The sequence below is a fragment of the Urocitellus parryii genome, chromosome 3 (genome assembly GCF_045843805.1).
Source record: "Urocitellus parryii isolate mUroPar1 chromosome 3, mUroPar1.hap1, whole genome shotgun sequence".
Lineage (NCBI taxonomy): Eukaryota > Metazoa > Chordata > Mammalia > Rodentia > Sciuridae > Urocitellus > Urocitellus parryii.
Genome location: NC_135533.1, coordinates 6,244,065 through 6,260,487, shown reverse-complemented (window position 1 = coordinate 6,260,487; position 16,423 = coordinate 6,244,065). Strand labels below are relative to the sequence as shown.

The window sequence follows — 16,423 nt, the reverse complement described above, 5'->3', positions numbered from 1 at the left end:
GTGTCCAGGTGTCCAGCAGGAGGGGCCAGTGTGCCTGTGCACACACACCCAGCTTGCCCTCTTTCTGCTGGCCTCCTACAGGTTGATCCGAGGGCAGGGGCAACATAAGGAGCAGAGGGAACAGGGTCTGAGAGCAGTTTTATTAGCCCAGGATATGAGCAGATCTTCTGCCTAAGAGGGCAGGCCTTTCAGGAGACAGCAAGCCCAGCTGTGCAGGAAGTAGGATGAAATTCTACAAACAACGGACGCTCTGAGGTTCGCTCTGAGGTTCTGGTGGGTGAGGGAGGGCCAGCTTCCTTCCAGGCTCTAATCCATCCCCTCCCCTTCTCCCACAGTCCAGCAGCAGCATCTCCAACCCAAGGGCTATCCCTGCCCCCTGGCTGCCTACCAGTCCAGGGCTCAGCTGGGGGGCAGCGCCTTTACGAAGGCAAATTGTCCCGGGAAGTAGTAGCTGTGAGGGTCCTCGCCAGCCCGCTCCACCCTGCTGCACTGGGTCTCCTGGTGTTCCTGGGGCTCCTGCTGGCGCCAACAATAATTCAGGCAACTGCCAGTAGTACTGGCAGCACCTTCACACCCCTAGGAAATGTCTAAACTATGCCCCGAGACCCTTTTGCCCCTCCTCCCTCTCATCCAAACTTCCTCTGCTCTCCCTCAGACCCAGCCTCAGCCCATCTCTCCGCCCCCTTCCCAACCTCTTTGCCTCTTACCTGTCGTCCTGGCGCGTGTATAGGGCAGTGAACCATTCTGCCCAGAACTTTATCTTCAGAGTTCAGTTTGATGCAGGCCAGGCATTTTCGCTTCCTCTGGGGAGGAAAGCATGGAGGGAAGAAAGAAAAAGGGTGAGGGGGGCATGGGGCACCAGGAGCACGGTGGGGGGGGAGGCTGGGAGCTCTCCTCTGGAGACCAGCTCCCCTGTCAAGTCCCAGAGTAAGGGACAAGAGATTATGCTGGTTTCAAGCCCAGGATATTTTAAGAAGTCAATCTCACTTTCCTTCCTTCCTTCCTTCCTTCCTTCCCTCCACTGGGGATAGAACCCAGGGGTGCTTTACCACTGAGTCACATCCCCAGTCCTTTTTCTTTTTTATTTTGAGACAGGGTCTTACTAAGTTGTTGATGGTCTTTCTAAATTACTGAGGTTGCCCTTGAACTTTCGATCCTCCTGCTGCAACCTCTGAGTTGCTGGGATTTCCCAGTTTTCAAATTATGGAAATTTGACATGTATATAAACAGGAATCCTTCCCAGATGAGTGTGTGCCTATATGCATGTGTGCACATACATGTGCAATTACATGCATGGGTGTGTGGCATGTGAATGAGCCTAAAGGCAAGAATCCTCCGCAGAGGGGTTCTTTCCACCTGACTTCCACCAGACCACTTTGCTTTTTGTCTATTCTGTTTATTTACATTTTTTAAAGATTGGATTTGAACAAAAGTGTCCTAAAGCCAAACAAAAGGTTTGAAAATCACTGATATAATGCCCCCCTCTTAGTAGATGAAGGTAACTGAGGCCTTTATAGAATCCATACAGCCCAGGGTTGGTGTTCCCTCCCAGACAGGAGCCAGAACCAGAAGACAGCACCCCCCACCCCAGGGATGGCCAACAACAGTGGCTTTGCCCAGGAGAGGACCGATTACTGTGAAACCCTGCTATGAATCCACCATGGTGCCAAGCTACACCAGGGCTTCTACTGATGACTGAGAGACTCCAATGTGAGTGCTGATGAGGATAATCCTTCCCTCTCCAACCCACCCCTCCTAGCCCTGCCCCTCTAGGAAGGCTCTGTCTTCAGGGCTTCACACTGGACCTCCCAGTTCCACACAAGGGTGCAATCTGTGCCCCCCCCACACACACATCTTCACTCACCCCGGCGGGTTTAGCTTTGCACTCTGGTTTCTTCCAGTCCTTCTTCCGGCAGTTTGTCTGCTGGAGCTTAAATTCCAACCTCACAAAGGTGCCCGCCGGGAAGGGCTGCGGACAGACAGACAGGAAGCTCAATGGGTAGCTGAGTGGGCAACAAGGCTCCTGAATGTGACCTGGGCTGGTGGCCTTTCCCTGGAAAGCTTCCTGGGAATGTGCGGGTCCCCCTGCGGTGCAGCCCTCAACCTCCCTGCCAGACCAAGGCCATGCCACTAACCGTATCCACAGCGCTGTCCACACCAGTCTCCTGGAAGGCCCACTGCACAGGTGGGTGCTTGTGGAACTCCTCCAGGGCCACCTGTAGGGCCCTGCGCTGCACCCCTGTGAGCTCGGCCCTGCCCAAGCCCACTGAGTCCAGCCACAGGGCCAGCGGAATAAGCAGCTGCCACATGGCTTCACCTCAGTTGCCCGGGCCCTGGAAAGAGGGTGTGTGGTCTTCAGCTCTCCAGCCAGCCAGGGCTCCTCCTACCCTGCCCTGCTCCTCACAGTTATGCCTGTAGACCTCTGGGAAGAGGTGGAGGAACAGGGGAAATGGCCTTTCCCTGAGTCGCCCCTGGTGTCCCCCTGGTGCCTCCCACCCTGCTGCACACCTTTGTCGGGGCCTATAACGTTTTACCAGGGTTCCCTGGCCAGCAGCCTGGGAAGCAGTCCTGTGGCCACAGCCACCCTTCAGCGCCCTTTCTATCGGCCCCCTCCCCTCCCCGCTGTCCAGGCTGTCCCCAGGCTCTCCCCGACAGACCCTTCTTCCTCCCACTCCCAGCCCGGAATCTCCCGGCTGCCAAAGGTCGCCGCCCCGCCCCGCGTCCCAGGCCAACAGCGGGGGAGGTGCAGGGACTGGAGCTCCCCACCGAGACCCGCCAGAGGCTGAATATTTTTGGGAGAACGTAAACACGTGGGAGGGCCCAGGGCGGGCGGGACTCAGGATGCTTAACCCTCCCTGCACTGGGGCTGCCGCTGCCCACAGCCCCACCGCTGTCCCCAGAAACGGGGGTCTCCACCTCGGCCCGGCCCTCCGCTCTCTTGCTTCAAGCAGGTTCTCCCTCCTTTGCCTCTTTCCTGGGGTCTCCCTAAGTCCTCCCTCCCAGACCTTCCGATCCCTACCTCAACCCCTGATCGGGGCCGCCAGAGGGGCGACCCTCGGGGTCAACCCTGCCTGGAGAGGTGGTCTGGGGCCAGAAAGCCACAGAGGCGGAAACTGAGGCCCGAGACCCCTCGGTGAAGAGGCTCCCGGGGGCTGCCTGGAAGCAGGCGCGCACACACGTGGCCTTGGGGCCGCTCCTTCGCCCACTCGGCCCGTCCAGCTGCCACCCCCGGCGGCTCTCCCCTCCTCACCTCCTCGCGAGCCTCCGGCGTCTCTGCCACCCTTCCGCGGCGCAGACCTGGCGGGCTGTCAGCCTCTTCCCGGCCTCTGCCCCGGCCCTTCCACGCCCCCGCCCCCGCGGCCCCGCCCCCAGGCCCCGCCCCTCCCCGGCGCCCCGAGGCCCCGACGCGGGCGGGCGGGCGCCCTCCTCCTGGGGTCAGCCCCTGACCCTGACCTTGGCCGCGCTGGCGGCTCATTCCCGCCAGCGGGGCCGCGGAGCGCTGGGTGCCCAGCAGTCCCTGGTGCCACCTCTCCCTGGCTGGGAGCTGGGGTTTCCAGGTTCTTCTCCGCTGGCTGAGGACTGCCCTGCTCCCTCAAGGGCTTCCTGCGCCCGCTCGCCTGCCCAGGTAGGGCTGCCCTTTCCTGATGGAAGAAAATTTCCCAGAAATAAAGACACCTTCAAAGCACACTGAAGCTTAAGGAGTCCCCCCACCCGCTAAAGCTCCTCTGAGAAGGGCTCACTGTGGTGCCCAGCCCCCTGACCGGACTCTGCATGCTGCTTTTCCTGGCCTGACTTCTAGTCCTTGTTGGCCAGCGACTCAGTCTCCTATGGGGTGTTGGGAGACCTCAGGTGTGCAGAATGGCCTGGGGGAGTTTATAAGGCAGTGAAGAGTCTGGGAGCTCAGTGTCCAAATAACCACTTAATTCCTGGGTACCTCAAGTGAATAGGAAAAGCCGTGAGGCTTCATATCATTAGCAACCGCCAGCGTTTATCTAGCCCAAGCCCTAAGCCAGTCACCCCAGAGGATCTCATGCCGCACACCAGATGCCTCTGAAAGCTGGGGTCAAAAGTCCTATCCTATTGGGGCATTAAACAAAAGGGCACAAGGTTTTCTTTCCTTTCCTATTTGCCCTCTGTTCTCCACATAGGAGAGGCTTCCATAGGCCCTGAGGGCACCAGAGAGTCTCAGCTCCACAGAACCAGTTCCTGGAGCCTCAAAGCCCACCACTGGCATTTCATTGCTCAGCTGTTATTAAGCAGAAACAAGAGATGGCTTCTTCATTCTCTGAGAGAACAAAAATCAGAGAGAAATAAAACCACTTTAGGCACAAGGAGTGTGAGACAGGCACCTCAAAAGAGAGAGCAGTCCTACTGAAAAGTAGTGACTGGTACAGGGAACATTCTCGGACCCAGCCCAGGTGGTGTCCCATCCAGGGAGCAGTAGCAACTCCACCATTAGATAAGGACTTACCTTTATAATATATAATGACAGTTAATGATTTTCCTGGGCATCATGTGAAAAAAGTACTGCAGATTCTCACACCAGGGGCTGGGAATGTAATGAAGTAGTACAGAGCTTGCATAGCATGGGTAACACCCTGGGTTCAATCTGCAACGCTGCCAAAAATAAATAAACAAACAAAAATAAATAAATATTGGTAAGAATTTACATTTTCAAGTTACTCTAAATTTAGTTTAACAATAACTGAACATTTTCCTTTAATATCTGTAACCACTGGCTGGGTGAGATTGAGGCAGAATTAAAAGTTTGAGGCCAGTCTCAGCAACTTAGTGAGACCCTGTCTCAAAATAAAAAGAACTGGGATGTAGCTTAGTGTAAAGAGCCCCTGGGTTCATTCCCCAGTACAAAATAAAATTTTTAAAAAATTGCAACCGTATTAACAAATTAGTTTATCTTTTGTAAAGAAGAACTGATTTGCCTTTGAGATAAAAGTATGTCTAACAGTTTATACAACTATACCTGTCTCTGGGTGCTAGTGGCACACCCCTGTGATCCCAGTGGCTTGGGAGACCAGGACAGTAGAATCCCGAATTCAAAGCCAGCCTCAGCAACTATGAGGCACTAAGAAGCTCAGTGGGACCCTGTGTCTCAATAAAATACAAAAAATAAAAAGTAAATCTCTCAGTGGTCCAGTGCCTGAGTTTAATATTTTCTTTTCTTTTTCTTTTTCTGTTCTTTAAATGTTACTGGGAATTGAACCCAGTGGTGTTCTACCACTGAGCTACATCCCTAGTCCTTTTATTTTTTATTTTGATACAGGATCTTTCTAAAATGCCAGGCTGGCCTTGAATTTGTGATTATCCTGCTACGAACTCCCAAGTCGCTGGGGTTTTAAGCATGTACCACCACTCCCAACTTGTATGGAATATTTTTAGAAGGAAAAGCAAGGAATTTTTTTTTTCCCCCCAGAGTAACAGGCATGAGTTTCTTGAAGGAATAGGAAAAGGGAAAGGGGACACTCTCAAGAGAGAGCATAGATCCTCTCAGAGAGGAGAGGGACAGTGTGCTTCTCTTGCACTCCAGTTTTACTGGGAATCCCAGAGAAAATTCCAGATAATCTTTCCCAGGTCTACTTCTTGACTTTTGATTGATAGCCAGATGACATCAGACTTTCAAGTTCCACTATCATGACAATTCTAGGTCACTTTAGTCCATGCTGGCTGGGTCTAACTGGATTCTTAAATTCTTACAAATAAGGAACTTCTAATGGTTGCCTATAAGGAGAAGAAGTCTCAAGCTGAGGAAAAGGGGAGGAAGGAGTACTGTATACCTTTGTACTTCTAAAATCTCATTACTTGTGGATAATTCCTCTATTAAAATGTTAGGCTTACTCCCCAAATCCCCAATACTGGGGATTGAACCAGGGCCTTGTGCATACTAGGTATGTCTATTAAGATGTAAAAATGATTTTTTTTTTATTTAAATCACCCCCCCCCATAACCTTTCTAAAGGTTCTCTCCAGTGGTTTCCTGGAGAGTGGATTGGAGGGAAAAGTCCACAAGAGACAAATGAGATTGCCTAGGTGAGAGATGAAAGTGACTGGGACAAAACAGGGGGCCTTGATGATGAGAAAAGTAGAACCAGAAACCCTTTGGAACTAAAAGCATCCGAGTTGGTGGTAGATTGGATGTGGGGGTAGGTAGAGAGGGCTGAGGAGTGGATCCCATGTTTCTGCCTTGAACAAGTTAGAGACATTTTGAGGTTTCCAGGAAGATGGGGACATGGAAGAGATCCTGGAGGTGTTCATGGGGCATGCAAAGGAGATGTTGAGTGTATGGGACTCTCGGGGAGCCCTGGCTGCAGATGGAAGCCATGTCATAGACAAACAGGTGGAGACAGGCCCAGAGAGGGAAGTTAGGGATTGGAGCAGGGGCTCCAGGAGACTGAGGTGGGAGGCCTCCCAACCATGCACCACACCAACTGAATAACACTAGGCAGAGAAGGAGCTAGTGGTAGCTCAATGGCAGATCAGGAGCAGTTGATGTTGATTAAGTGACAGACAGACGTGAGTGGTGGGAACATGAGGTTAAGGGAATAATTCTATGAACCAGGCCCACTGTGCTGACCCCCGCATGCTTTCACTTTTATGAAAACAATATGTCTGCAGCCCTTCTTGGCTTAAGTCCACAGGATATGTTACAATCCTCAGCAAACTATGTTATCTGCAGTGGAAATGCAGCTCCAAAATAACGCTGATAAGAGGAATACAGGTTATCCTGATTTTTGTGGTGCTTACTCAAACCAAATCTCAGAACTCAAGGAGGTAAGGATAAAACCCCCTGACCATAAAATCTGTAAAAACAGGTTCCAATTATAACCAGTCAGCATGGGCCAAAATGACCTAGAATTGTCATGGCAGTTGGGAATTGAAAGTCTAATGTCTCGATGCTGTCAGTCAAAAGTCAAGAGGTAGACCTGGGTAGAAATCTCTGGAAACTTCCCTGAGGACCCCCTTCCCCCCAGTAAATCTGGAGGGCAGTAGGGGCATGCTGTCCCCCTCCTCTCTCCCTTGAGAGTGTCCCCTCTCCTCTTTCCCCTTTTCCATCCCTTCTAATAAACCTATCCTTGGAACTCTTGAGTGACATGTCTGAAATCTTTCTGACTCTGTTGCAAGAATTGGGATTTAAAGGGGGCTTTTGTGCTTCCTCAGTTTCTAGAAGGTCAGACCCTTTAACGGCATCACACAGGGCAAGCTTTGAGGAGGAGAGAGAGTGGGCAATGTGTGCTTAGAGATCCAGTATACTGATGATGGAACCCCCTGGATGTAAGTGAAGCCAGAATTAGACAGGCAGTCAGTATATAGGTAGATGGGGTCAGGCCAGTTTTGAGTGAGTCCAGCAAATTGGGGACTGTCCCTTGAGGGATTGAAAAGTTAATTCCTTCAGACCCCTTTCTCCAGGTTCTTTTATCAAGAACCTCCCCCTGCTCCAACCTGTTGCCAAGGTAACCTGTCCCAGGGATTGCCCCTCCTCACAGGGAGCTTTAAGGCTGTTAATGTATCCTTGCTGCTCCATCCTGCCCTTCCCCCTTCAGCCCACCTGTTCCCCACCTTTTGGCCATCCAGTTGAGCAGTCCTGGGCCTAGCCGCATATTCCAGAAGCAGAAGGATAAGGGGAAGAAGGCAGGAAAACAAAAGAAGCCCAGGACACATGAAAAGGGCAGAACCCCTGGCATCTCTGGATACCAGGACACCAGCTATGGCCCCCTTCTCCCTCCCAGGAGAAGTCTTTGTTTCCCCTTTTTAAATAAACCCTGCTTGCCTCCGCGTGCTTCTCTAACCTTCAACATTTGAGGGAGCACCAGTATCCTAAGGAGACCAGGGGTGACCTTAGCAAGAGGGGGGAAGGGGATAAAGCTGGTGAGTGTGGAGTGATACCACCAGTCATCAGTGACCAGTTCTGCTCCCTCACGTGTTGAAGGTTGAACATTAGAGAAGCACCCGGCACACCCAGGCAAGCACATAAGGCACGGTTTTTTAAAAGGGTAACATTGGGGTTGGGGATGTCGCTCAGTTGGAGAGTGCTTGCCTCACATGCACAACACCATGGGTTCAATCCCCAGCACCACCAAAAAATAAGTGAATAAATGAGTAAGCGAGATAACATAGACTTCTCCTGGGAGGGAGAAGGGGGCACCACAGCTGGTATCCCAAGAAGTGGGGTGTTTTGCCTTTTTATATGTCCTAGGCTTCCTTTATTCTCCTGCTCTCTTTTCCCCTTATCTCTCTCCTTCCTGTGTAAGTGACTAGGCCCAGGAGATGGCTGGTGGGATGGCTAAAAGGTGAGAAGCTGGATGGGCTGGAGGGGCTAAGGGGGAAGGGGTCCTAATTAACACCTCTGTAGGGACAGTCTCTGGGACAGGTTACCTTAGTAACAGGTTGGACCAGGGGCAGGTTTTCTAGATTTGGGTGGAGGTGGGGCTCTGAAGGAATTAACATTTCATTCTCTCCAACTTTCTAGACCCAAATTGGCCTCCATGATCTGAACTGACTCAACTTACCTGTCTATACTGACTGCCTGTTTTAATTCTAGCTTCAGCTGGTGAGTGTGGGGAGAGGAAGGCCAGAGGGAGGGGATGTTGTCTTTGTCTTTGCTCAGAGGGAGAAAGAGAGGAATGCAGAAAGGAGGGGGAAGGGCGGGAGGAGGTCAAGCTGCAGGATTTGCAGAGGAGCCTGGGACTCTCCAGTTCCCCAGAGGGTTGGTTTCCCTTAATCCGCTTTCTTTCTCTGTGCATTGGCAAGGGCCTTTCCCTTTGTCCATTTATTGAAGATATGTTTCAGAATATAAAGAAGTAGGCACAACACATTTTCTATCGTGGGTTGCTCTAGAAATGATCTATATCCTTGGTTAGTCCTTTTTTTTTTTTCTTTTGGTACCAGGGTTTGGACTCAGGGGCACATGACCACTGAGTCACATCCCCAGTCCTATTTTGTATTTTATTTAGAGACAGGGTCTCACTGAGTTGCTTAGCGCCTCGCCATTGCTGAGGCTGGCTTTGAACTCGCCATCCTCCTGCCTCAGCCTCCTGAGCTGGGACTACAGGTGTGCCCCACCTCGCCTGGCTCTTGGTTAGTCTTAATGCTGCATGCTGAGGCTCTGGTGCTTGGTGACCAGGAGCTCGGCCATGGCTTGCAGGGGAGACTGGGGCTGCAAGGACTAAGCTGTCCTGTAAAGATGGAGCAGTGGTGACGATTTCTGGGGCTGAATTCTGAGATTCCACTTTTAATTACAAAGTGTGATTTCATTGATTCGATTACTTAAAAAGACAATAATAAAACTAGAAAATAAAAAATTCTTCCCACTTAGCATTTTAAAAAGCAAAATACTTCAGAGGGCAAAGGATTCTAGATTGAATAATTGTCTTTCCCTGGGTTTTTGCCAGCTCCAGTCTCCTGTCCATTTTTTTCTCTGAAATTCTCAATCGGAGTTGGACTTGGAGACTGATTTCTTGCTGGGCACAGTGGCACATGCCACAGAGGCTGGGGAGGCTGAGGCAGGAAGATCACAGGTTCAAAGTCAGCCTCAGCAATTTAGTAAAGCTCTGAGCAACTTAGCAAGATCCCCTCTCAAAATAAAAAATAAAAAGGGCTGAGGATGTGGCTCAGTGGTTAAATGCCCCTGGGCTCAGTCCTGAGTCCTGGAAAAAAAAAATTAATGAATAAAAGCTCCATTATGCTCCTTATTTTGCATGTGGTTTTGGTTTTTCACTTTGAACACCACATTCCTCAAATGCCTGATAGAGAGCTTCCTGGGAGATGGGGTTTTGCCCACTGGTGGGCCTGTTACAGAGTGATAAGTAATAAGCCCATTGTTTGGTTCTGTTTGTTTGAATGTTCTAAATATCAGCATGATTTATTTGTCTTTTCTTTGGGCCAATACTGTTACCCAAAGGAGAATCCTCTGTGCTTTTGCCACAGCTGGGTTATTTGGAGCCAAGTAGCGCTGGGGGCTGAGCTCTGGGGGCTTGGGGACTTTGGCTTCACCCAGGGTTCCTTTGGACCTTTTGTCCTGCCTGATTCTATTCTTACAGAGGAAAGCCCAGGTCTCCTGGTGGTGGTGGTGGGGGGGACATGCCTACAGTCCTACAGCCAGAGTTCAGTGGATCGAATTCTCCTGCTTGCTGCAGACCCCCTCCTCCCACTGCAGGAACTCCGCCTTTGCTTAGTCACCCTTGTTCCTTGCTCACCACCTTCTCTTTGTGGATTGATACCATTTTCTTCCTTTTATGGTAATTTTAATGGGGCTTCAGGAGGGAGTATGGATGAATACATGTGTGTATTGAACCATGTGTAACCAGTCGGTGAGTAACTTAAACAGACAAACTATTACTCTTTCTCCTGGGTGCCCCACCACACAAAAGAAATCCCTCCCTAAACTTTGGTGCTTTGCACTCAGCCCCATTTGAAAAGTCGTTTTTCTGTGTGTGTGACATGATAATCAGAGGTGCTTTGTAAACAAGAGTTGCACTGTTAAAAGTTAGAAATTACCTCATTGAAATTAGTCATCTGGATCTTCTCATTTACACACACAGAGACAAGAAATCCAGATACAATTATTTTTTTCTTTCTATTTTGTAATGCGGGGGTGGGAGGGTGGGATGAGTGGGGGTGGGAGGGATTGAACCCCGGCCTACTGCAAGCTGGCAATGATTCTGCCGCTGAGCTACAGCTGTAGCAATGTTTAGTATTTGAATGCGACAGGAAATGAAATTCAGATCTGACCAAGTGAATGTACCTTAACATGAATATAACAACACAACACACACATTAACATTTTAAAACATGCAATTACACTAAAAAATTCAACAAACTAATAAAATGAGTTTGCACCATTAAAACATAATAAAAGGGGGCTGGGGAAATAGCTCAGTCAGTAGAGTGCTTGCCTTGCATGCACAAGGCCTTGGATTCAATCCCCAGCACCATCAAAACAAAACAAAAACCAATAAAAAGTCAGCGTTATGAGCGGAAAATACTCCTGTAAATCAAAGTGGTCTGTTTGCTGGTACCTAGTGCTTGTAGATCCCCGCCTGAGCCCATGCGATCTTGTCAAGGAACTACCACCAGGTGGCGATGCTGAGCACCAACCAAGTCCTTCACTCTAGGGAGTACTGTAGTTTTTCAAAAAAACCAGGTTGTGGGATTATTTTCCTTACATACTTGGGGCAGTCTATCGTCACTTATTGATTTGTGATTTAACCCTAAGAACTTCCCTCTTAACGGCATTCTGGCCACAAATCTTTCTGATTTGGTGACTCGTTTCACGTGCCACATATATTTGTTAGAACTATCACCCAGTAAGGAGCGTAGGCATTAGAGCAGCATTGGCAAGCAGGAGTTGCTGAGGGCAGTCTAGATGCTGCGAAATTAAATGCTTTTTAAGTGAAATCTTTTAAAATTAATTTTTATTATATTACTAAATATACTAACATAAAATAAATAAAATGCATAAATTTGATATGTTAATTTAAAATTAACCTTAGTATATTATTTGTTGAATTAGCTATTTATTATAATGCTGGAGATCAAACCCAGAGGTTTATACACTGCCAGACAATCACTTGAGCCTCCTGAATGTAGTAATTTAATAGAATGTTATTGTGTGGTTGTTAAATGTCACATTGTTGTAATTGTTTTTTTTTTTAAAGAAAGAAAGAGAATTTTTTAATATTTATTTTTTAGTTTTCAGCGGACACAACATCTTTGTTTGTATGTGGTGCTGAGGATCGAACCTGGGCTGCACGCATGCCAGGCGAGCACGCTACCACTTGAGCCACATCCCCAGCCCATGTTGTAATTGTTATAATGCCTTCTTAAGTCCTACTGAGAAGACATTCTCTTCTCCTTTCTTAACAAAGTGAAGGCAAAGCCAAGCCCTGTGGCCTTTGCCTGTAATCCCAGTGACTCAAAAAGCTGGTGCAGGAGGATTGCAAGTTCAAGATCAGCATGTACAATTTAGTGACAACCTGTTTCAAAATAAAATAATAATGAGGGGGCTTGGGAATGTGGCTGAGTGGCAGAGCACCCTTGTGTCCCATCCCCAGTACTGGGGGAAAAAAGTAAGTGAAGGCAACTGTTTATGAGGACAATGTAGATTTCCTGGCCAACTTGACTATGACCCAGATTTGGTCTTGGAAGCAAATCCAGAGGGCACAGAGTGAATCTAGGTTGACACCAATTCTTTCAAGTCACCAAAATGGTTCTACTAGAGGAGAGTCTGGGCAGAAATGAGCTACAGTTGGAGGTTTTAGTTGTTTGGTAAATGAGTACAGATGGTGTTCATAAGCACCTGCCACCCACAGGAAACCAAACAGTCCACAGTGCACCTGCTTCTGCTATAACGCAAAGACTCTGCAGAAATTCTGTTTAGCATTTCCAAGACAAACTTGGCTTTCAATAATGTTAAACCAAGAATGGGTACACACTGGCTTCTAAATCCATTTTGTGAATTAAATGGAGGAGACTATAACCAGATCCCCGTGGAAAGAGACATGGTACTGTAATGATAGGTGGAACTTTTTTTTTTTACAAGGCAGAAGCCTGCTGGGAAAGTGAGGCAGTGTGGAGACCCTCCTTCTAGAAGGATTTCAGATATGACACTCAGAGTAAAAGGCACGAGTTTATGAGAAGGGATAAGAAAGGGAGACACTATAAAGGGAGAGTGGGTTCTCTCAGGGAGGAGAAGGGTGGACTCCTGCTCTTCAATTGTATCGAAGTCCCAGGGAAGCTTCCGGAGTCCTGCCAATCCACCTTCTGACTTTTTTGGGGGGAGGGATAATGGGAATTGGATTCAGCAGTGCTTAATTACTGAGCTACACCCTAGTCCTTTTTACTTTTTATTTTGAGACGGTGTCTCACTAAGTTGCTTAGGGTCTTGCTACGTTCCTGAGGCTGGCTTTGAACTTGAGATCCTCCTGCCCTAGCCTTCCAGGCTGCTGGGATTACAGGCATACCCCACTGCCCCTGGATACCTTTTGACTTTTGGTTGACAGCATAGGAAATGCATGGACTGCCTCAAAGAGAAGCTGTGTTGCTTACCAGAGAAATTGATACCCCCTGTTTTTTTTTAAATTATTTTTTTTAATATTTGTTTTTTGGTTTTTCGGCAGACACAACATCTTTGTTTGTATGTGGTGCTGAGGATCGAACTCGGGCCACATGCATGCCAGGCGAGCGCACAGCGCAACCGCTTGAGCCACGTCTCCAGCCCAAGGCCCCCTGTTTTTACCTCAATTTTCTGCGCCCTTAATTAGTTTATTGCCCTTTGAATAGCTCTCAGCAAGCTTTCTTTGTGAGAATCATGGTGTTTTAGTTGCCAGGATAACTGAGGGTTGTGACAGATTTGGTGATGAGGGTCCAGTTATCCTAGCTAGAATAATGTTCCAGACAAAACAACACGTTAAGTAAGGTCCTGACACCTAAAATCAGAGCCCTTCAAGGAGGAAACTTCAAGTCCCTGATTTTTGCCTCACTCATGCATGTACCGATTTGAATCTTCCTCTATGCAAACGTGTTACTAGCTGGGCATAATCCCAGCAGTTCAGGAGGCTGAGACAGGGGAATCGCAAGTTCAAGCCAGCCTCAGCAATTTAGCAAGGCGCTGTCTCAAAATAAAAAATAAAAAGGGCTGGAGATGTGGTTCAGTGGTTAAGCACCCCTGGGTTCAATCCCTGGTACCAAAACAAAAAACGTATTGCTGCTCCAGGGTTGGGGCTTCCAGGAAACTGAGGCAGCTCAGAGTCCCCCCCTCCCCCGCCTTTGAACTCTGATTCTTGAGTCAGAAAGATTTCTGACATACTGCTCAGAGAAACAGGCATTAGTTTATTAGAAGGAGGGGAAAGGGGCCACTCAAGGGAGAGAGTGGGTCCTCTCAGGGGAGAAGGTGGCGCACTACTCTTGCCCTCCAGTTTTACTGGGAGTCCCAGGGAAGTTTCTAGAATCCTGCCCAAGTCCACCTTCTAACTTTTGACTGACAGCCTAAGAGCTGCATGGAATACCTTCAAGAGAAGATGGTGTGGTGCTCATAGTTTTTTGGTTTTTTTTTTTTTTTTTTTTGTGTGTGTGTGTGTGTGTGTGGTGGTGGTGGGGTAAGGGATTGAATCCAGAGGTGCTCTACCCACCCCATTTTATTTTTTATTTTGAGATAGGGTCTTGTTTAGTTGCCCAGACAGACCTAGAACTTTATATCCTCCTGCTTCAGCCTCTGGAGTCATTGAGATCGAAGGAGTGCATCTCTGTGCCCAGTCTGCTGGTGTCTTTACGACAAGACACAGATTTGCAATTTGGAGGCCTGCACCTGCTGAAGTCCAGCTCCCCCTTCCCTGTGACCTGGGAGGTTCAGTTCTACCTTCCTTGATGATTTCATCTCAAAGAGATGGCTCCTCATCCTCAAGAAGGACCTCCGTGGTTAATGCAGGCAAAGACTTATTTAGCTTAAATTTTTTTCTTATGTATTACTTAAATGGACAGAGAAGATTTCATAATCATGTGGATTTTAAGTTTTCTAAAGTAGATGCTTTAGCCAAAAGGAGTAGAGCTAAGAGAGTCCTTGTTTCACCAGGGAAAATCAATACTTGCCTTTCTTATTTTTTAGCTTGTATTTGCCCTTACAATTATCCTGAATTATCTGGGTGGGCCCTGAGTGTAATCCTGTCTGTCTGTGAGAGCAGACAGAGGGAGGTTTGAGGACAGCAGAGATCAGAGTGGCAACGGGGCGTGGGGGGGGGGGGGCTAGATGCTGGCTTTGCACATGGAGGAAGGGCCATAAGCTAAGGGCCACAAGGACCAAGGACGTGGCTATAGGGCAGGAGGTTGTATGGGGTGGCAGCTAAGGGGGCGTGAGTTTGCAGCTATTGGGTGCCAGGCTGTGGCGCACACATGGGGCTATGGAGGCATGCAGATGCAGTTGTAGAAGCCAGAAGGCAAGGAAAAGGACCGTCCCCACAGCCTCTGGAGGGAGCAGGGTCCAACAGAATCCTTCCTTCCTTTTGGCCCAATGAAATTGACTGTGGACTCTGAGCTCCAGATCTGTAAGAGGATAAATGTTAAGCTTCCAAGTTGGTGGGGACTTGTCACAGCAGCTTCAGGAGACAGGGAGATACTGTGAGGAGAGGAGACTTGAGCCAAAATCTGAATCCAGGGCCAGTGAAGACCAGAAGACCTGGAGGGAGATCACCTGGGCAGACGCATCCGACTCCAAGGTCCCCACAGTGGCTGGGGTCGTGTCCATCAAGGATCAAGAGTGACCTGGATGGAGTTAGAAAGGCCAGTTAGTCATGTAGACTTTACAAGTCCTGGAAGCCATTTGGATACTATTTAAAATGTCATGGGAGCCATTGAAATCCCCAACCAGGAGAGCCATCCAATCCAATTCATATTTAAAAGGATCAGAATGACTGGGTATGGCACATGCCTGTGATCCCAGCGACTCTGGCAGCTGAGGTAGGAGGATTACAAGTTCAAGGCCAGTGTAGTGAAACCCTCAGAAATTAAATGAGACTGTCTCCAAAAAACCAAAAAAACAAAAAAGGGCTGGGGATGTGGTTCAGTGGTAAAGCACCTGTGGGTTCAATCCCAATTAAAGGATCAAATTAATTAAGTGAAGACTGGTGGCCTCTTTGGGTCAGAGAGGATGCAGAGAGGAGGCCAGGTGCTAGAGGCTGCTGTTGACCACGTGGCAGCTGCAGACAGCAAGAGACTGAGCAGGAGTGCTTCACAGCTCCAGGCACCTACATACCAGTCTCCTCCACAGGAAACCTGAGCTCTCTACCTGGTACCTTTCTGACCAATTTTTTTTTTTTTTTTTTTTTAAGCAAAAGATAGGCCCTGGGAACTAGATATGCAATGGAAGGGTGATTGTGCCACTGAGTTGTGAAGATTGACATTTGATCTCAACCCAGGGCTTCTCTTTCAGTATTTGTCCTTGCCATGCATTATGCATGTTCTCATGCAATTAAAGCTATTTTAAGAACTGCAGAACTAGGAGCACTTTGATCTTTTCCTTAAGAATTTTCACACAACCTTGGAAAGTTAGGAGCTTAGTCTGTTCTCTATTGCTATAACAAAATGCCTTCGACTAGGAAAATTGATAGAGGAAAGAGGTTGATTGGCGGGGGGTACTGGGGATTGAACTCAGGGGCACTCAACCACTGAGCCACATCTTCAGCCCATTTTTGTACGATATTTAGAGGCAGGGTCTCACTGAGTTGCCTAGTTCTCACTTTTGCTGAGGCTGGCTTTGAACTTAAGATCCTCCTGCTTCAACCTTCCTAACCATGGGGATTACAGGCATACGCTTGATCTGGTAGCCGTATCTGGTGAGGGCCTCATACTGTTTCCTCTTATTGCCCTAATCACCTGTTATATGCTCCGCCTCCCTATACCACTACCATAGTGAGCAAATT

General features: G+C 48.6%; 1 protein-coding gene across 3 annotated transcripts; it reads right to left on the bottom strand.

The window, feature by feature from the left end:
* Nucleotides 1–121: 121 nt before the first annotated feature.
* Rarres2 (retinoic acid receptor responder 2) lies at nt 122–3,331 on the bottom strand. Of its 3 annotated transcripts, none has more exons than XM_026411178.2 (5): nt 3,251–3,331; nt 2,136–2,333; nt 1,865–1,969; nt 708–803; nt 122–519 (listed from the first exon to the last, which is right to left on the bottom strand). In XM_026411178.2, exons 2-5 carry the CDS (start codon nt 2,307–2,309, stop codon nt 400–402), a joined length of 495 nt encoding a protein of 164 aa, XP_026266963.1. In that variant the 5' UTR covers nt 2,310–2,333; nt 3,251–3,331; the 3' UTR covers nt 122–399. The 3 variants fall into 3 exon arrangements, with proteins under 3 accessions (XP_026266963.1, XP_026266966.1, XP_026266964.1); XM_026411181.2 differs by having other exon boundaries at nt 122–516; XM_026411179.2 differs by lacking the exon at nt 3,251–3,331 and adding an exon at nt 2,509–2,584.
* Nucleotides 3,332–16,423: the final 13,092 nt, after the last annotated feature.